General features: G+C 43.2%; 1 protein-coding gene across 4 annotated transcripts in view; it reads left to right on the top strand.

Moving 5' to 3' along the window:
- PRKCD (protein kinase C delta) overlaps positions 1-17,303 on the top strand; it is a 2,080,121-nt gene that overhangs the window by 661,937 nt on the left and 1,400,881 nt on the right. For all 4 annotated transcript variants that reach the window (XM_044078172.1, XM_044078174.1, XM_044078171.1 and 1 more), the window contains exon 5: positions 14,210-14,270. In XM_044078172.1, the coding sequence (XP_043934107.1) occupies positions 14,210-14,270 (61 nt within the window). The remainder of the gene's footprint in view (positions 1-14,209; positions 14,271-17,303) is intronic.

Genomic DNA, 17,303 nt, shown 5'->3' with positions numbered 1-17,303 from the left:
CGTCATGCCTGGATGTGCATTTGTGACCTCATGGATCCCTTCAAGTCTTCCCTTCTGAATGCTCCCTTCGAAGTATTTTTGCTGTTTGACTCCAAGGTAAAGGACACTGGCCAGGTGTGAGCAGGACAGTAAGACCATGTCTGCCATACGTCTTCATTTTTCCAACCCTCAATGTTCCTTTTCCAGAAACCAGAGGAGTGGAAAGATGTGGCATAAAAAATCTCAGGGTCCTTTCCATGCCACACGTGGAGATGATACCCCCAGGGGCAGAGGGGATAACAATTCTGGAAGACATCCCTATGGAGGCAGAGGGGGTCCACGTAACCAAGGCCCCAGAGACGACTCCTCTGTGCAGCCTTACCAGCACTACTGAAGAGCGGCCTGATTGCTTTCCTCTGGAAGCAGTCGCTGGTCATTTCTCTCTGAACCAAGCTGCCTGGCACTCTATTACCACCGATCATTGGGTGCAGAATATCATTACCAGAGGTTAACACCATTCCCCTCATCACTTATCCAAAACTTCCAACGAAACTTCCCAATGTTCTACCCAGTCAGAGGGAAGAAGCAGCTTCAGAAATAAAAAAGCTGTATCAAAAAAAGTCATCCAACTAGTCCCACGAGACCAATGCGGATCCAGATTTTACTCAAGATTCTTTTGGTGCCAAAAAAGACAGGGGACTGGAGACCCATTCTGGATCTCAGCAGTTTGAACAAGTCTGTTGCCCAAACCAAATTCTGGATGGTCACGGTTCAGTCCATTCTCCCTTTTCTAAAGGAAGGCAATTGGATGTGCTCGATAGATCTCCGGGACACGTATTACAACATCAAAATGGACAAACACTCCAGGAGTCTACTTCGCTATTGGCTAGGAGCCAGTCATTACCAGTTTCATGCCCTGATGTTCGCTCTCTCTACAGCCCCCAGAAAGTGCATGGCAGTGGTTACAGCTCACTTGAGACTGCAAGGATTCCGAGTGTTTCCATATTTGGATGATTGGCTCCTTACTGCCCCCACCAAGCATCTTCTGGTAACAGGCCTGCAATTCACCCTTTCTCTGGCAGAAATATTGAGGATAACTTTGTACTGGGAGACTTCCAACCTTACTCCGGCCCAGCAGATAGAATTCATCGAAGCAGTCTTTGACACCTGATCCTGTCTGGTGTCACTCCCAGCTCACAGACTCCAGAGACTGAGGCTTCAGCTCCAGGTTATACTCTGTCAAACCAAAGTCTCAGTGAGAGAGGTTCTTCAGGTCTTAGGATCCATGGCAGTTTCCATACCAGTAGTGCCTCTTGCGAAACTGCACATGCAAATTCTACAATGGCTTCTTCTCTCTCAGTGGTTCCCGAACCATCACCCTCTGTTTTCAGATTCAGATAACCAACATTTGCAAGCAGGACCTTCTTTGGTGGATGAGGCCAGACACAGAACTTTGGGGCCGCCCATTCCAGTCCCCTCAGCCCAAGACCATTGTGATCACGGATGCTTCCCTGATAAGGTGAGAGGGGCCATTTCTAGGGAAAGACAGTCCAAGGCACATGGTCCACCATGTTGGAGGCCAACCTGCATATTAACGTTCTAGAACTGAGAGCGGTGCTGTTAGCGTTGCAAGCATTCCAACTTGTTCTTCCTTCTAGAACAACTGCAATTCAGACAATATCTTAATAGTATGGTACATCAGCAAGCAAGGAGGAACCAAGTCCAACCTTCTGTGTCGAGAGGCCATGAGATTTTGGCAGTGGGTAATAGCTTCCAACCACTTTCTGATTGCAGACAAGTTGAGCAGATGTATTCTCTTGTCCCAAGAGTGGTCTCTCAATCCTGAAGTAGCGGCAGAACGTTTCAGCTGTTGGGGCCAGCCTTGCTGCGACCTCTTCACCTCCCCATCAAACAAAAAATGCAGCACCTATTTTGCCCTATTTCTCCCCAAAGGGAGAGTCACCGAGGGATGCTCTGATTCACGATTGGCCCACAGGACTTCTTTATGCCTACCCCCCATTCCTCTGATTCCACAATTCATAAAGAAAGCTATTCGGTTGAAGTGCAAAGTGATCCTCATAGCCCCTTTTTGGCCTCAACAAGTTTGGTTCCCCTTTCTTTGGCATCATCTGTTATATCCACTGTGAATTCTGGACCCTCTTCCAGACCTGATTTCTCACCCCCCCAAGGGCTGAGTCACCCAAATCTGTCCAGGCTCAAGCTGACAGCTTGGTTTCTCCACTTCCATTAGTTGCCAGGCAGGATGATCTCACCTCACCTGTTCATGACATTATTCTGGCCTCTCATAAACCATCCACCAGAAGACTATATCGGGACAAATGGAAAAGGTTTTCTATTTGGTCAAAGGAAAAGATGCTAGATCCGTATTCGGCTTCAGTCACAGCGGTCTTACAATATTTATCTAACTTTTTTGAAGTTGGAGCTGCAGCCTCTACCATATGTGTACATCTGGCGGCGATTTCAAATTACCATAATGGGCTGGATGGTACTCCTCTAATATCACTGAGTTTACGTAAAACTTATCTCAAAGGAGTTTCCTCACATTAGGCCTCCAATCAGACAGCCTATAGAGCCATGGAACCTCACATTAGTTCTCCAGTCTTTGACTCGACTCCCCACTTTGAACCCACAACGAAATGTGATCTCATATTCTTGTCATGGAAATCGGTCTTCTTGGTAGCCATCATGTCAGCCAGACAAATTTCAGAGTTGCAGGCATTGTGCACCAAAAGACCCTAGCTAATCTTCCACAAGGACAGAGTCACTCTGGACGAGCCCATCTTTTCTCCCCAAAGTTGTTTCTGACTTTTCCGTCAGTCAGTTTATTGACCTACCAGTATTTTTCCCAAACTTTTCTAATAAAGGAGAATACTGCCTACATTTCTTGGATGTACACAGGCAATTGAGATTTTATTTCGACAGGACCAAAACAATACATAAGACTGACCAAAGTTTAATTTCCTTTTCTGGGCTGAGAATGGGAAGTTCTGTCTCCAAGGTCACTTTATCAAAATGGCTAAGGGACTACATACATTTCACTTTCTCTTTTGCAAAATAACCTATGCCAGAGAATATTAAAGCCCATTCCACTAGATCTATGGCAACTTCTGTAGCCTTCCATTCCAGGGCTTCTGTGGATGACATTTGCGCAGTAGCCACTTGGGCTGTACAAATTGGATGTGGTCTCCAGAGGGAGAGTTGCCTGGTACTCAGGAATGGTCTTCCATAAGGGCTGCCCTAGGATCTCCAGGTAGTTGGGGATTCTGTCCCATCAGTGATGAATGGAAAGAAGTTTAACAACATCAGATAAAGAAGTTATGTCTTACCATAACGTTCCATCTGTGTTGTTGATCTTCTGTCATTCATAACTTCCCACCCTCCTTCACCCGTCAAAGGCTCCTGGGGATACTTTGGGTCCAAATGGTGTCTTAAGACATTTGTGCAGAAATGGCCTCTGCTTTACTTGTATAACATGGGCAAACTCGATCTGAGCTAACAGGGAGAAGGCATTGTGGGTAAAAGCTTAGCTCGAGAGTTTTTGACTGGCTTATGCTTGGTACTAGGTCGACTCGGTTCCAAGGGCACAGAACCGAACCCATCATTGATGAATGAAAGAAGATCAACAACCCAGAGGGAACGTTATGGTAAGACATAACTTCTTTTTGTGATAATTCATTAACTTTGTCATGTTGTGTTGGGTTATATTTTTCAGTATTGCCTACGTTTCTTTCTTTTATTTTTATAATGTGTAATTTTGTGGAGCATGGCTCCACTGAAAAGGGGTCTTGCATGGCCTATTCGAATCATCTCAGTAATCAAACAAAATAAAATAAATAGCTAATTTGGTCATCTGTACACAACTTCATCAAGCACTACAAGTTATATTCTCTTTCTAGGTCCAGAGCAGGCTTTGTTAGGACTATTCTCCAGGGGCTCCAGGACTCTAATCTTTTTTTCTAAACTATGGTATTCTACCAATCTAGCTCAGGCTATTTTTTTAATTTCTCCAAATCTTTTGGGTTTCTAATACCATGACAGGAATGGACCACATTCCCAAGTCTTATAAGACCCATTGCTCCTACTACTATTGGAATTGTCTGGATATCTTTCTTCCACATGCTCTCATTTCTGCCTGCAGATCCTGATATTTTATAACTTTATTTCTCTCTGTGTGCAAGACAATGTACTGTAAGGCCTTTTTGAAAGATGTCCGTGTCAGCCGGAGAGTCAATTATGATTCCCAATTTGCAGTCATTGGCGAACTTGGTTAGCCATAGTCCTCCTGTGTTTGCCTGTACTTCTGAGAAGTATATGCCGAACGGTAGGGGTCCCAAGACCGAGCCTTGTGGGACACTACTTGTGACTGGTTTGGAGTAGGACCTGGAGCCCGCTATTCTTACTGTGTGAGTTCTGTCTGTTAGCCAATTGAGAACTCATCTTGTGATATAGGGGTTTATGTTCAGGCTGGTGGGTTTTTCTATAATACCTGAGTGAGGAATGGTGTGGAACGCCTTGGCGAGATCAAGGTAGGCTGTGTGAACCACCTTTCCCTCATCTATGGCCTTGGTGACTGTCTCAAAGAAGTCAATCAGGTTTAGTAGGCATGATCTGCCCTTAAAGCCGAACTGGGTCGGGTCAAGTGTTTGGAGGTTCCCAATGTCTTTGTTAATGAGTTCCATGATGATGTGCTCCATAACCTTGCAGACTAGGCTAGTCAGGCTTATGGAGCGATAGTTACCAGGGTCAGTTGTGGCCCCTCCTTTGTGGAGCGGAATAACCGTTGCTGTGCACCATTCTATGGGCACGTAGCCTGTGCAGAGGCTGAGGGTGAACAGTGTGTTTAGGTGGGGGGGTTAGTTTGTTCTGTAGTTCGTGCAAGATGCAGCCTAGGGCACCATCTGGCCCCATTGATGCTGTGTTTTTGGCTTTTGGAAGGGCTGTTTTCACCTGTGCTGCTGTGATTTCTGGGACACTACACTTTTCTGGTATTCTTGTGGGCCCTTTTGAGGTGAGAGGGAGGTGAAGTTTGCACTGAATCTATTTGCCAGGATGTTGGCAATATCAGTAGGTTCAGTATATTTTGTGCTGTTTTGCACTAGCTCAGAGCATATTTGCAAGTTGCCACTTAGATTCTTGACATAGCTAAAGAAGGCTTTGTGGCTCTCTTTCGAATCCTTGGCTATTTTTCTTTCGAAGTTAGCCTTGGATGATTTTATGAGGGACCTTAGTTTCTTACTGATACTGATCAGGGATGTCTTTCCTTCTTGGGATTTGCTTTTTTTCTGAACTAGTTTCCTCCTTTTGTTGTATAACCTGTTTATGGCAGGGGTCCAACAGACTGGTTTCCTTCTCTTAGGGGAGTGAGTCTTGGTTTTATGTTTTTATTTATTTATTTCAGTTTGATTACCGGGGAGGACCACTGGGCTTGGGGGCGCATTTTCAGTGGAGGCCCGGGGAGAAAAGCTCCTCATAAACAACAATTTTAATTACAAGAAAGAGTTCAGACACAGATAACGTTACAATTAACAGGATGCTACAAAAATAGTCTACAATACCAATATCAGATTGCTCAATAAGCAAAAAGTATTAACAATTTCAGTTAAGTTCAGCGAGAAAAAGATTGCCATATGTATAAAAAGCAATGAAAAAGCACAGAAGAAAAATTAAATCATTAAAAACTTTAATGTTTAGAAGCTTATGCAATTAGTATTTTAGAAGAGGAGATGAAGGTAAGGAGGTTTGTCTGGGTAGCTTAAGCATATAGTGCAAAAATGCTTTAGTAGCTACTACATTTAGAATTTTAAGTGAGCTTAGAGGAGGAAGTGAGCTTAGAGGAGGATTAGGAAGGTGTAGAGGTTAGCCTGGAGAGAAAGGGGAGGATAATTGGACTGGTGTAGGTTGAAGGGTACAGTTGCGTATCCTATTTAGATAAAGGTGAGAATAAAGTTGGGTTTTGAAGTTGGCTAGGTTGTTGCAGGTTCTTAGGGAGGTGGGTAGGGCATTCCATTTTTTTGCAAGGGTAAAGGATAAGAGAAGTTGGCCTGCTGGGCGCTTTGGTTTTTGTACTGTGATCCGGTTTTGGTGAGATGATCTAAGGGATCGGAGGGGAGTATAGGGTTGAAAAATATTGGAAAGTGCAGGACAGTTAGTAGGATGGAACACTAGTTTATGGGCTGTGGTGAGCTTGAGAAAGTTAAGATGATTTGGGAGTTCAAGCCAGTTTAGAGAGTGAAGGGAGGTGCAGTGATGAGGAGGATTTGGATTTAGTGGCGAATTTGGAGATTTTATTGTAGCATTGTTCCAATTTGGAGGCAAGGGTAGATGATATGTTAGTGAGCAGAGGAGCGCCATATAGTAGAGATGGAAGGAGGTAAGTAGAGGCAAGGGTTAGTCTAGTGGAAGGGGACAGAAAGTGGATGTTTCTATACAGTAGGCCAAGTTTTATGTGTGTTTTTTTTTATGTTTAGTTGAGTATGAATATTGAATTTGAGCTGGTCATCAATTATAACACCAAGAAGTTTAGTGGAGATTGCTATTTCAATCGTGGAGTTGTTAAGGCTGGTTATTTGGAAAGAGTTTTTATCAAGAGTTGACGATTTGGAGGGGGAGAAGAGCAGGATTTTGGTTTTGTTGGCATTTAGGGAGAGATGGTTTTGGAACATCCAGTTTTCAGTGGTTGAAAATGCTGTTTGGGTTGGTGCCTGGCAGATCAGAGTGGAATCATCAGCGTATTGCACAATTGTGGTGTTGGGGATGGCTTTATGAAAGTTGTTAATAAAGATATTGAATAGTAATGGGCCAAGAATGGAACCTTGAGGTACTCCGGTAGGGGTAGGAAGGAAGGTAGACGTTGCTTGGCCCCATTTCACAGCTAGGGACCTGTTTGAAAGGTAGCTAGAGAACCAGCAAAGAGCTTTTTGGCTCAGGTTGAGGTCAGAGAGGTGGTTTAGAAGGAGGGAGTGGGAGATGGTGTCAAAGGCTTTGGATAGGTCTAGTAGAACAGATGACACTAAGTTACCGGAGTCACGTGCAGAATTCACAGAATGAAGGAAGGAGAGAAGGGCAGTGTTAGTGCTGTGTCCAGGGCGGAAGCCGTGCTGGGTGGGAGAGAGTAGTTGGTGTTCAGTAAGGAAAGGCATGAGCTGTAGGTGGATACATTTTTCTAGGATTTTGGATATAGGGGAGAGGATGGCAATGGGATGGAAGCTGGAGATGTTACAAGTTTTCCCTCCTTTGTGAAGTGGAAGAATGAAAGCAGAACACCAGAGTTTGGGTACATAGGATTCGAGTAAAGACCTATTTATTAGGATCTTCTTCTTCTTCTTCTTCTTTCGGCTTTATCCCGGTTAGGGGTCGCCACAGCGGATCACCTGTCCGCACATTGAATGGCAGTGGAGTTTTACGGTGTCGAGTTGCCAGCCCGGCGCCCAACCTTCCACAGAAGGCATACTCACACGCACACCTAGGGCCAATTTAGAGTGTCCAATCCACCTGCAGCATGTCTTTGGGATGTGGGAGGAAACCGGAGCACCCGGAGGAAACCCACGCGACCACAGGGAGGACATGCAGACTCCGCACAGAAGGCACCAAAGACCTATTTATTAGGATGCTGATGGGAAATGCTATGGAGTCAGAAGCTATCTTTAGGAAGGAGGATGGGATGTTATCAGGGGCATTGGAGCAAGGCTTTAGCTTATAGAGCAGTTTCTTTATTAGGTTGGTGTGTACTGGTTTGAGGTTGAAAGTGTGTGGGGCTTAAAAGGGAATGGAATATTGATTTGGGGGGGGGAAGGGTTGTTAGTGAAAGTCTTGGTTAGTTCGGCAATAGAGGAGGTAAAGAAGGTATTGAATAGTGAGGCAATTACCTGTGTCAGATTTGCTGGTGTCAGGACAGGGATTGCTTTTTGTACCTGGTCTAAGGAGGGAGTTAATGGAGTTCCAGAACTGTTTGGGATTTCTTGTAGTTTGATGTAGTAAGATTTTTTATCTGTAATGACTAGTTTTTTGGCAAGATTTCTTAGTTGTTTAAACTTAAGGAACATTTCAGGTTGTTTGTATTTAAGGTAGGCTTTCCAGGTTTTATCCCTTTGAAGCATAATCTTTTTAGTGTCATTGGTGAGCCAAGGAGTGGTTTTAGTTTTGATTATTTTTCTTCTTATTGGGGCTTGGGAGTTAAGGATAGTTAAGAATGTGGAGTTGAAATACTCAACAGCTTTGTCTAGAGGCAAAGTTTTTAGGGGGTTCCAGTTAGCTTCAGGGAGTTTGAGAAAGAGGTTTGATTAAAGTTAGTTAGGTTACGAGTTTGAATAAAGTGGTGAGAGAGAGGGGAGGAGGGGGTGGCTCGAATGGAGAAGGCAGGGAGGTGGTCTCCTAATGGGTTAGGATTGACACCAGATTTTATAACTGTTAGGATGTGATACTAGTATCCAGTCAAGTATGGAGCCAGGGGGGTTAGTTTTGTTAGGTCTGGTAATGGAGTTTGTAAGTTGAATGAAGTTGAATTGGTTGATAGTAATGGAGGGATTAGGGTTACTGATTTTTCCCCAGTCAATGTTTACATCTCCCATAATAAAGGTTTCTAGTTTAATAATAGGAGAGGACCATGAGAGGATGTCTTCTAAAGTATTGGTATTGTTACCAGGAGGAATGTAGAGGGAAATAATACAGATGCTTTTGTGGTTGTTTATTTTGAGTATATCAATAACTAGTTCGGCATTATTAAAAGGAGGGGATGGTATTGGGGTATGGGGGTCATAGTTAGGAGGTTAGAGTAGATTAAGGCAACTCCTATTGCGGTCAGATTGGAGAGAATGAAATCCTGGAGGTAGGATTTCAGAGTCATTAATGTGTGGTTTTAGCCAGGTTTCAGAGATGGCTGCTATGTCTGGGGAGTTATGGGAGAGCCAGGCATGGAAGAGTGTTAATTTATTTTTAAACTTTGTGTGTTAATTGTGAGGAATTTGAGGTTTTTGTGAGTAGTTTTATTGTTGGAGCAAAACTGATTAGTAGGAGAGAAGTTTGGCCCTGGATTGGGGTGTATGTCACCAGCTAAATGAAGGCAGTTAAAGTTGGGGATATGTTTATTTGATTTATGTTTAGATGATGTTGGTAGTGAGTTGGTTTAAGTTTGTAGTTGTTGTTAGTCATTGGAACAAGTTTTATTTTTAAGTGAAGGAGAGGGTGGGAGGGAACTAAAGATGCAGAGATGTTGTGGAAGTGTGATGTGTAGTGGTGCTGGGGAGTCAAAGGGGGAGAGGGCATAAGAGAGTTAGTATAGGAGGTTAAATGGTATAGTGATAGTAGAAGTAAGATGAAGGGAGAGTAGAGAAGTACTTTGGAAGGAAGGCTGAGCATGGTAACGGGAGACAGTTGATGATTAAAAGAGAAGGTGATATGAGATTGTGTGTTGGGGGTGTGGTATAGAGAAGTAGATAGGGTGGAGAAGTGGGAGGGTGAAGGGTGTATCCTGATAGGCTGGAGAATAGAGAAGGCCTAATAGTGATGAATATCCTGATTGGTTTGGGAGGGGGGTGGGACTACTGAGTTAGGGATAAATCTAGGACTACTGGGGATGGGTGGGAATTGGGGGCAAGGTAGGGGAGCGGAGTGAGCCCGTAGGGCGAACGGAGCGGGAAGAGCCAGGAAGGCGGGAAGGCCCAGAAACAATCAATGACCTGAGGCAGGAGAAGGAGAACTACTGCAAGGGTGCAGGTATATGGATTACAAACTTTCTTTGTACTAAACACTCTTAGTTTCTTCAATATTGGGGAATACCTTCTAGTAAAACAAGTATATGTGTAAGGAGAGATAACAGTACAGCTTTCTTGGTGTGGGACAGAGACACTTACTAAAGCAGGGGTATGTGTGAGGGGAGATAAAAATACGTCTTTCTTGGTGAGGGGCAGAGACACTTTCAAGGCAGAGTTATTTAGTGGAGAGTAAGGGGGAAGTTATTGCTGGGCTTAATTATAGGGAGTATGCTGCCACCTAGTGGAGAAAGGAGGGAGGTGCACTGTCAGGAGATGAGGTTCCACTTAGAAGTTTATATAGAAGTTAGAGGTAATTATGGGGAGTAGATTGTAAGACAGTAAGCCAAGGATGGGGTGGGAGGGGCTTTGCAGTGACCACTGGTAGGCTGCTTTCACGCATACCAAGGTAGAAATGCTGCTCAAGTATAGTAGATGCTAGTAAAACATATGTAAGACAGAGTACATACACTGAGTCTCTTTAGGGAGATAGGATCCCAGTAAACTTAATATAGATCAAGCAGACTGTCCACCGCCGTCCTCTCTTTGAAAGGAAGGATATTCTGTTTTGCAGTGAAGAAGGGGAATAACACCTTGGGGAGCGGCTGAAAAGAAGAGTGAGAAAAAAACAAAAAGTTAGAAAAATGGGGTAGGGGGGAAAAGGGAAGAAGGAGAGAGCAAAAAGTAGTGAATGCAGAGTGGAGGAGGGAGTTTATAGTGTGGAGTAAAGTGGTAGAGAGGAGAAGATAAAAAGTGAAGTGGAAGCAATAGTGCAGTAGAAGGTCAGCAGATTATGATAAGCTTCACTTAGTACTTTGATAAGCAAACAAATGATACTTAACAGGTTTACATATGTATTACAGCAAACAGAGACTGTGTTAGATATTCAAATATCAGTAATTATAGCAAATAAATATTCCTAGGAGTGAGAAAGATAATTCAAAATGGTAGTTACAATAGAAGGACAAACAGCTTATACATTCAATTAAGTTACTTGATGACTTTTAGTAGAGGCAGGCCTTAGTGTATAGCAATGTCTAAATACATGGACAAGCTATTATTATCGCCAATTTAGTTAGAACACGCCAGGATACTAGCTAGAGTTAGGGATGGCACGATCCATGCATCCTTGTAGGTGCTCATAGAGTGCAATTGTAAAGGATTCTGCATCTTGGGCAGTGTTATCCTTTAGCGTGGGGGTTAAGAAACTTACCACCTCTGCCTTAAGTAAGGTGAAGTTTGCTTTAGAAAAGTTTTTCACTGTGGTTTCATTGGTTGGGGGGTGGTGGTGGGGTGTGGACATCCAGAGTGATAAGTTTATGCTCTGATATAACCAGTGATGGGTTGACCTCTGGTGCGGTACACCTGTCACCCATGTTGGTGATGACCAGGTCCAATATGTTGTGGCATCTGGTTGGGGAGTTTACCAGCTGATCCAGGGCATTTGAGTTGATAAATTCCAGGAAGCGCTGAGTCTGGGAGTTTGTACTCAAGTAGTTTTCCCAGTTAATGGTAGGGTAATTGAAATCGCCGAATATCAGGGTGTTCAGTAGGACCTTCATGTTTTCCAGTGTCTCCAGAAAGGCGGAGTGGTGGTCCTGGGTCATGGAGGGTGATCTGTAGCAGGCCATAATTTGCAATGCAGATTTGCCCGATGTTAGTTGCACATGGATGATCTCAGAGCTGTCATGCTGCGCCACTAACGTGGAGTTGTGGGTATCCTTGATGAATATGGATACACCCCCTCCTTTTGTGTTGCGGTTCGTGTTCTGTGGCAGAAATGTGTGGTATGAGTTGTAGCCCAGTAGTGCTGGAGTGCTCTCTGGAGGCTTGAACTAGGTTTCAGTTACTGCACAGATGTCAACGTTCTCCATACTTAGGAGTGCTTCGAGCGCATACATTTTGAGATTTAAACTCCTGGCGTTGAGTAGCATAACCCTCATTTTTTTACTTGTGTTGTTTACGGAGGTGGGTTTGAATTTTGAGCCTTGCCTAAAAAAGGCACTATGGGGGCAGCAAGGGCCTTGGCCAGTATTCGAATTGTCTGGAGTGCTTTTTACTGTCAGCTTCTTTTGATGCACTGATGTTCGATTAGCATCTCTGTGACTGATGCAGTGGCAGGGAAAGATGGGCTTGCCTGTCCTGGGGGGCGGGTACTCACTTGTGTTGCTTCCTATGGGGAGGAATGGTCTAAAGAGGGGACTTGCCCTGGGACACAACTAGTGAGGGTCGGGGCAGGTCTGGGTCGGGGCAGTGGGTAAGACATATAAACTAAAAAAAAAAAAATTGGACAAAGGCTCAGATGGCTGTGCCCCCAGGATGCCTTTAAGGTCCACAACAACACTGGAGCAATTCTGGGAGGTAAGAGGATGCTCATAGACCCAGCGTAGACATGGGGACTGGGGGCAGGGATGGTATAAATGAGGTTTGAGGGGACTAAAAAAAAAAAGCTAGTCACCTCATATGACTCCATCTGCTGCACATTTGAAAGCATAGAAGACACTATGGCTTGTACAGTGATAAATATCTGAGAAAACAACTTGTGCTGAACCCAAAGCATCCATCATTTTATAATCCCCCCCCCCCCCCCCAGGAAGCAGTACTTCAACTTGGTATCGTGTAAGAGTGAATATCATTCTGATACATCATGCCGTAAAGTCTAACATTTTTAATTAACAAGTCAAACATTTTCATTTCATTACCTAATGAAAAGAAAATATAAAAAAATACCATAACTGTTTCATGTCTGTCACAATGTTCACTTGCTTTATATCCAGAATCACATCACTGAACTTGGCCAGAATGCCTTTAGAATTCTTGAAATATTTTTCCAGACCAAGAAAAATTTTCAGAATTGTATCAGGGTCCTGCAAAAGAAACACTACTTCAAAATGTTTGTTTATAGACTGGAAGGCAAGGTTAGCAGTAGCAGAAGAAGATTCACCAGATCTGCACTTACTTGCAGGTAAGACTTTTTCTCTGTACAGTTTCCCAGCTTTCCTCTGGAGTGGACATGGGTGCTGTATAAATCTTTATTTGAGAAATGTTTGTCTTCTGCTCTCCTTCAGATATGTGAAGGGGGATGGCATAGCAGTGTTTTTCTGTTTGCTGGTAGCCTTATTAAAAAATATTCTGCATTCAGTTTTGCTTTACTGTAAGCAATTTTTTTTTAATGACTGCAGATTTAAGCAGAATACTGATACATAAATAATTGAGACATGCAAGATGTGCTTAGCCAAAGTCTCCCCACTGTAGTAGCAGTAGCATCTGAGGTTAGAACAGATGTGACCCAAGTTTTTCATTCACCAGAGGGATCTGTGGTAGGGATGCCCCTTGACAAGAATTTTGTCCAGTCAGTCAGAAAATCAGGGTTTCAGTCAGGAAATCTGGAAATTAAGATCTTTGCCAAGAAATTCACTTTTCGTGAGAGCATTTCTGAGGTATTTTAAATCATTCTGACTTCTAAGAGGGAACGTATTTCTGATATTTCCCAAAATGTTCAGCGTTTCACTTGGATTTCTTATTTGCATTTAAATGTTGTCACTATAGTCTTTTTGTTTGTTTCAGCTGTCATTCTGGGTGATTTGAAATGTGACCATTAACAGACAGTTACATTAATCAAGGGAGTCCTCTTTGTGATGCATCTTTGAAGTGCACAGTCTTCTTTTCTTATAAATGTGAAACAATGGATTTGTTGTGTAGTTAAACTTTACGTTCCCTGTGGTAAAATTACATGTACTTTTCAGTCTTCATTATAAATGATATCATAGAAATGAATAAAATGTGGATTCAGGAAAATTGTAAAATGCATATTCCAGAAAAGACTGTATAAATATTATACATTCTACTTCTTGTCTTCATTTCCTCTGCATAATTTTAGAAACCCATGCTGTCTAATGTAATGGCTTCAACAAACATACCGGTTGCCTAACTAGTGTTACAGATATTGTTTAACATATGCAGCATGTGTGTATATTATCTTATCTCTTGTATTTAGCATATTCTTTATTGCTTCTTTCTGTTACTAACTTGATTATTCATTTTGAAAGAGAAGCAATGTATATTTGTATAAATGGGTGTTTTTTTGTAAAATTTTTGTGTGTTCCAAAGTTGGCAACCCTAATCTGCGGATATGCTGTGGATATGTTTCCCCTGCAGACACACAAACACAAAACTTGCTCCATCTGGCCAGAACAAAGAAGGTCACAGGTGACCAGAGACAATAGACTGAGGTAGAGGTGGAGGGTTAAATCATTGATCAAGAAGTTGGAGCCTTCACAAGTAATACCTGTATGTAGGTACTAGCGACACAGGAATTTGTGAAATGGCATTGAATGTTTATCACAAAAGGTATTGGCCTTGCTTTCCTGTGATTGAAAAGAATTTAGTGGACATATGAAATGTGTGTATAGTGATTTACCATAGTACTTCTGAATGTATTTATCAATGTGTGTTTTTAATAGCTTGATCTACAGCCACAAGGGAAGGTCCTGATGTCTGTCACTTACTTCCTGGAAGATGCAGGTAGGAAAATGTACTTGATACTTTTTATCTGCAATTCTCTTGATTACAGCTTGTGGTTTTATTTGAAGTTGGTATTTTCCTGTGTGATTTGACAAGTATCTGTGGTCTTTAGTCATTAACTTATCTCCCATGATGCCAGGCAGTGGCTGCTGTAAACCAGATACTAGCACTATAACTGTACCAAGAAATAACAAAAGGATATGTAAGGAATTTTACAAAACAGCGAATTTGACATTCATTTCAACTTTGTCTCATCAGCAAGTCTGTTCAGCAATTACATTCATTTATTTCAGTTTACTTGCATACTGGGAGTTAGTAATATAGAAACAAGATGTTCTGGGGGGAATTTACCCCGTCTCACCTGTGCTGGTATATTAATGTTCCCTAGTTTTCTCATACAGTGAAGTGTACAGTGGCAGATTTAGGCATGGGCGCAGGGGTGCACGCTGCCCCCCTTTTCCCTTTTGAACCCATGTTCTTTGTTTTTTCAAGTTGGAATGTACCATTTCATTTCTAGCTTCAACTTTTTTTTTTTCAGAGCCGACGCAATGGAAAAGAAAATGTACTGTTGCTTCTGTTGAAAGTGGAAAATGTACCATACATTTTTCGGTTTCAACTTCAGTGTGTGCATTTTCTTTCTCACGACGAAATCCCGAATCCTTGACTGTCACCAGACGCAAATAACTCCTCTGAGAATGTGATTGGAGGTTGCAGTCAGGTGATTTTTTTTTAAAGCTCCCCAATTGCTCCTCCAACAGCATTTCCAGTGTAACCTCCTATTTTTTATGGGAAGACTATACTAGAATTAGTTTCCCATGTGTGCACTGTGAGCATGGTTCTTAACAATATGCTGACACTTCAGGTCCAGGTGTGAGCAGCTGTCAGGGCATCTTATTTTCATTTTATGAATATTCCTTGATGAAATCTGATACTATCTGCAGAACATACAGAGGTGAGACATACACTTGTACCTTCTTTTTCTGATTACTTCAGTTATTTTATATTGGGCTTATGATAAGTAATTTGATCAGACAGTGGCGAGTTCAGCATTCTGTGACCAGTAAGTTTTTTGGCTTGTCTTGCTCCACTCATAGTACCCAACTGCTTCAGAATCTGCTGCTAGTTACCAGTAGTGGCCAAGTCAGTTCTTAAGGCATTCATTTTTACCTTCTGAGCCCCTCTGTGGTCATTCTAGCTGTGGCAAGTGTTTGGACAGGTACAAACAGAAAGGGGCATTATACTAAATGATCAGCCTAATGAGTGCTGAGTACAGAGGAAAAATTATGTTCCTGGATCTAGATCCCATACCCTTCAGTATATACTGTGTGATGTAAAAAGTTTCTCGTACCAGATGTTCTTCATCTCACATTGCTGCAGTCCTTACACTTGGGTAGTCCGCTGTCCTCGGTCGGCCCGAATATCAAAGTATTAGGCTGACGTCGGTCAAGGCGCTTAAGACTGACATCAGGACGTCCGGGTACAAATGCGCATGACCGACGTCATATCCTCAGTCTTTTTTGCCGCATGGTCCGATGCAGAAGCAGCGTTGCAAGTGCCGTTCGGCATTCTGAAATTTTTCGAATTCGGAGTTTCAGACCGAGTCAAAGTTGGCTAAGTACCCCGTTGGGGAATATTTTAGTTTTTTCTTGCCTCAGTGGTTTACCGGATGTCAGAAAAAGTAAATAACTGTATTTCTTGTGGGAAACAGATACCTCATAGGGACTATCATACTTTGTGTATTCCTTGTTTGGGGCCTGAGCACGACGTTGTTGGGTGTCGCTTTTGTGCTAGGTTCAATAAGCGCACTATTAAGCGAAGGTTAGATTGTGCCAGGTTGGTCTTCGGGAAGCGGTGCAACTATAATATGCCGCCGGATGCTCCGCGCCGCTTCTTCGAAGCGCAAAGACAAAGCAGCTAAACCCAGGCAGGAAGAGTCGTCCGTACCGGACGCCGGTTCTTTAGAGGCGTCAGTGGAATCGGTGGTTCCGCCGGAGGCTTCTCTGGAGTCCCAGGGGGAGACTTTAATATTGCAGGATGTGGCCTCTCAGGAGGCAGGTCAGGCTGAAGGGGCTTCTCAGGTTTCTGTACTCCCCTCTCTTCCTAGGGTGGTTAGGCCCTCTCCTTCTGTTTCCAAGGCTTCTCCCAGAGGCAGGCCAAGTTTAGCTTCTGTTGGTGTCACTCCTAGTTCATCAGGGTCTGTGCCCAAGAAGCACATGCTTAAAATGGCAGAGGATTTAATTACTTTGATTAGAGGTTCTTTGCCCCCTCCTGATAAGAGGCCTAGGGTGGAGCCAGAGTTGGGGAGTTTTGAGCAGGCTTGGATGTTTCAGAGTCTTGACTGAAGACTTGCAGGAGTATTCTCCTTATTCTGATTCTGATGTAGATGATTCTACTCCTTCTGCTTCTCCTCCAGAGGATTTTTCTTTTCAGAGACTCTTCATTCCATGAGGGAACATTTTAAGTGGGAAGGTCAGGACTTCTCTGATTCCAGGAAAAGGCTTAGGAATTTTGCTTTTACCCCAGCATAGGCCTTTGGCAATACCACCTGTTCTGGATGTGGTGGAAGATGTGTTTGCAGAGGCTTCACTTAATCCTGATTCTTTGCCTCCTGCTCCTGTTAAACCGGATAGGTATTACAGGGTGCCTGAGGCTCATAAATATCTTTATAAGAGTCCTAGGGCGGACCCAGAAACTGTTAGTCAGGGACCTAAGGGTGTCAAGGCCTCTGTTGTAAAAATCCGGTTCCTCCAGATAAAGAGGCCAGAGCTTTGGATAGATGGGGAAAGAAAGTCTATACTTCTTCCACCTTAGCTATGAGGGCTTTGAATTGCCAGTTTCACATGTTGAAATATCAGAACTATCTTCTTTCTCAATTGAAGTCTAAGGTAGATGCTCTGGCGGAAGGCATTGAGTGTAAAGAATTACAAGATTTGGTACATGTCTCTGAACAGGTGGGTAAGCATTCTTTACAATGTGGTTTTGATGCTGTACAGGCCTCGTCTAGGGTGGCTGCCACTGGGTCAGTTCTTCGCA

The sequence above is a fragment of the Protopterus annectens genome, chromosome 7.part0 (genome assembly GCF_019279795.1).
Source record: "Protopterus annectens isolate FY-2018-M chromosome 7.part0, PAN1.0, whole genome shotgun sequence".
Lineage (NCBI taxonomy): Eukaryota > Metazoa > Chordata > Ceratodontiformes > Protopteridae > Protopterus > Protopterus annectens.
The sequence above is the reverse complement of the archived record's forward strand: the minus strand, read 5'-3'. Positions and strand labels throughout refer to the sequence as shown.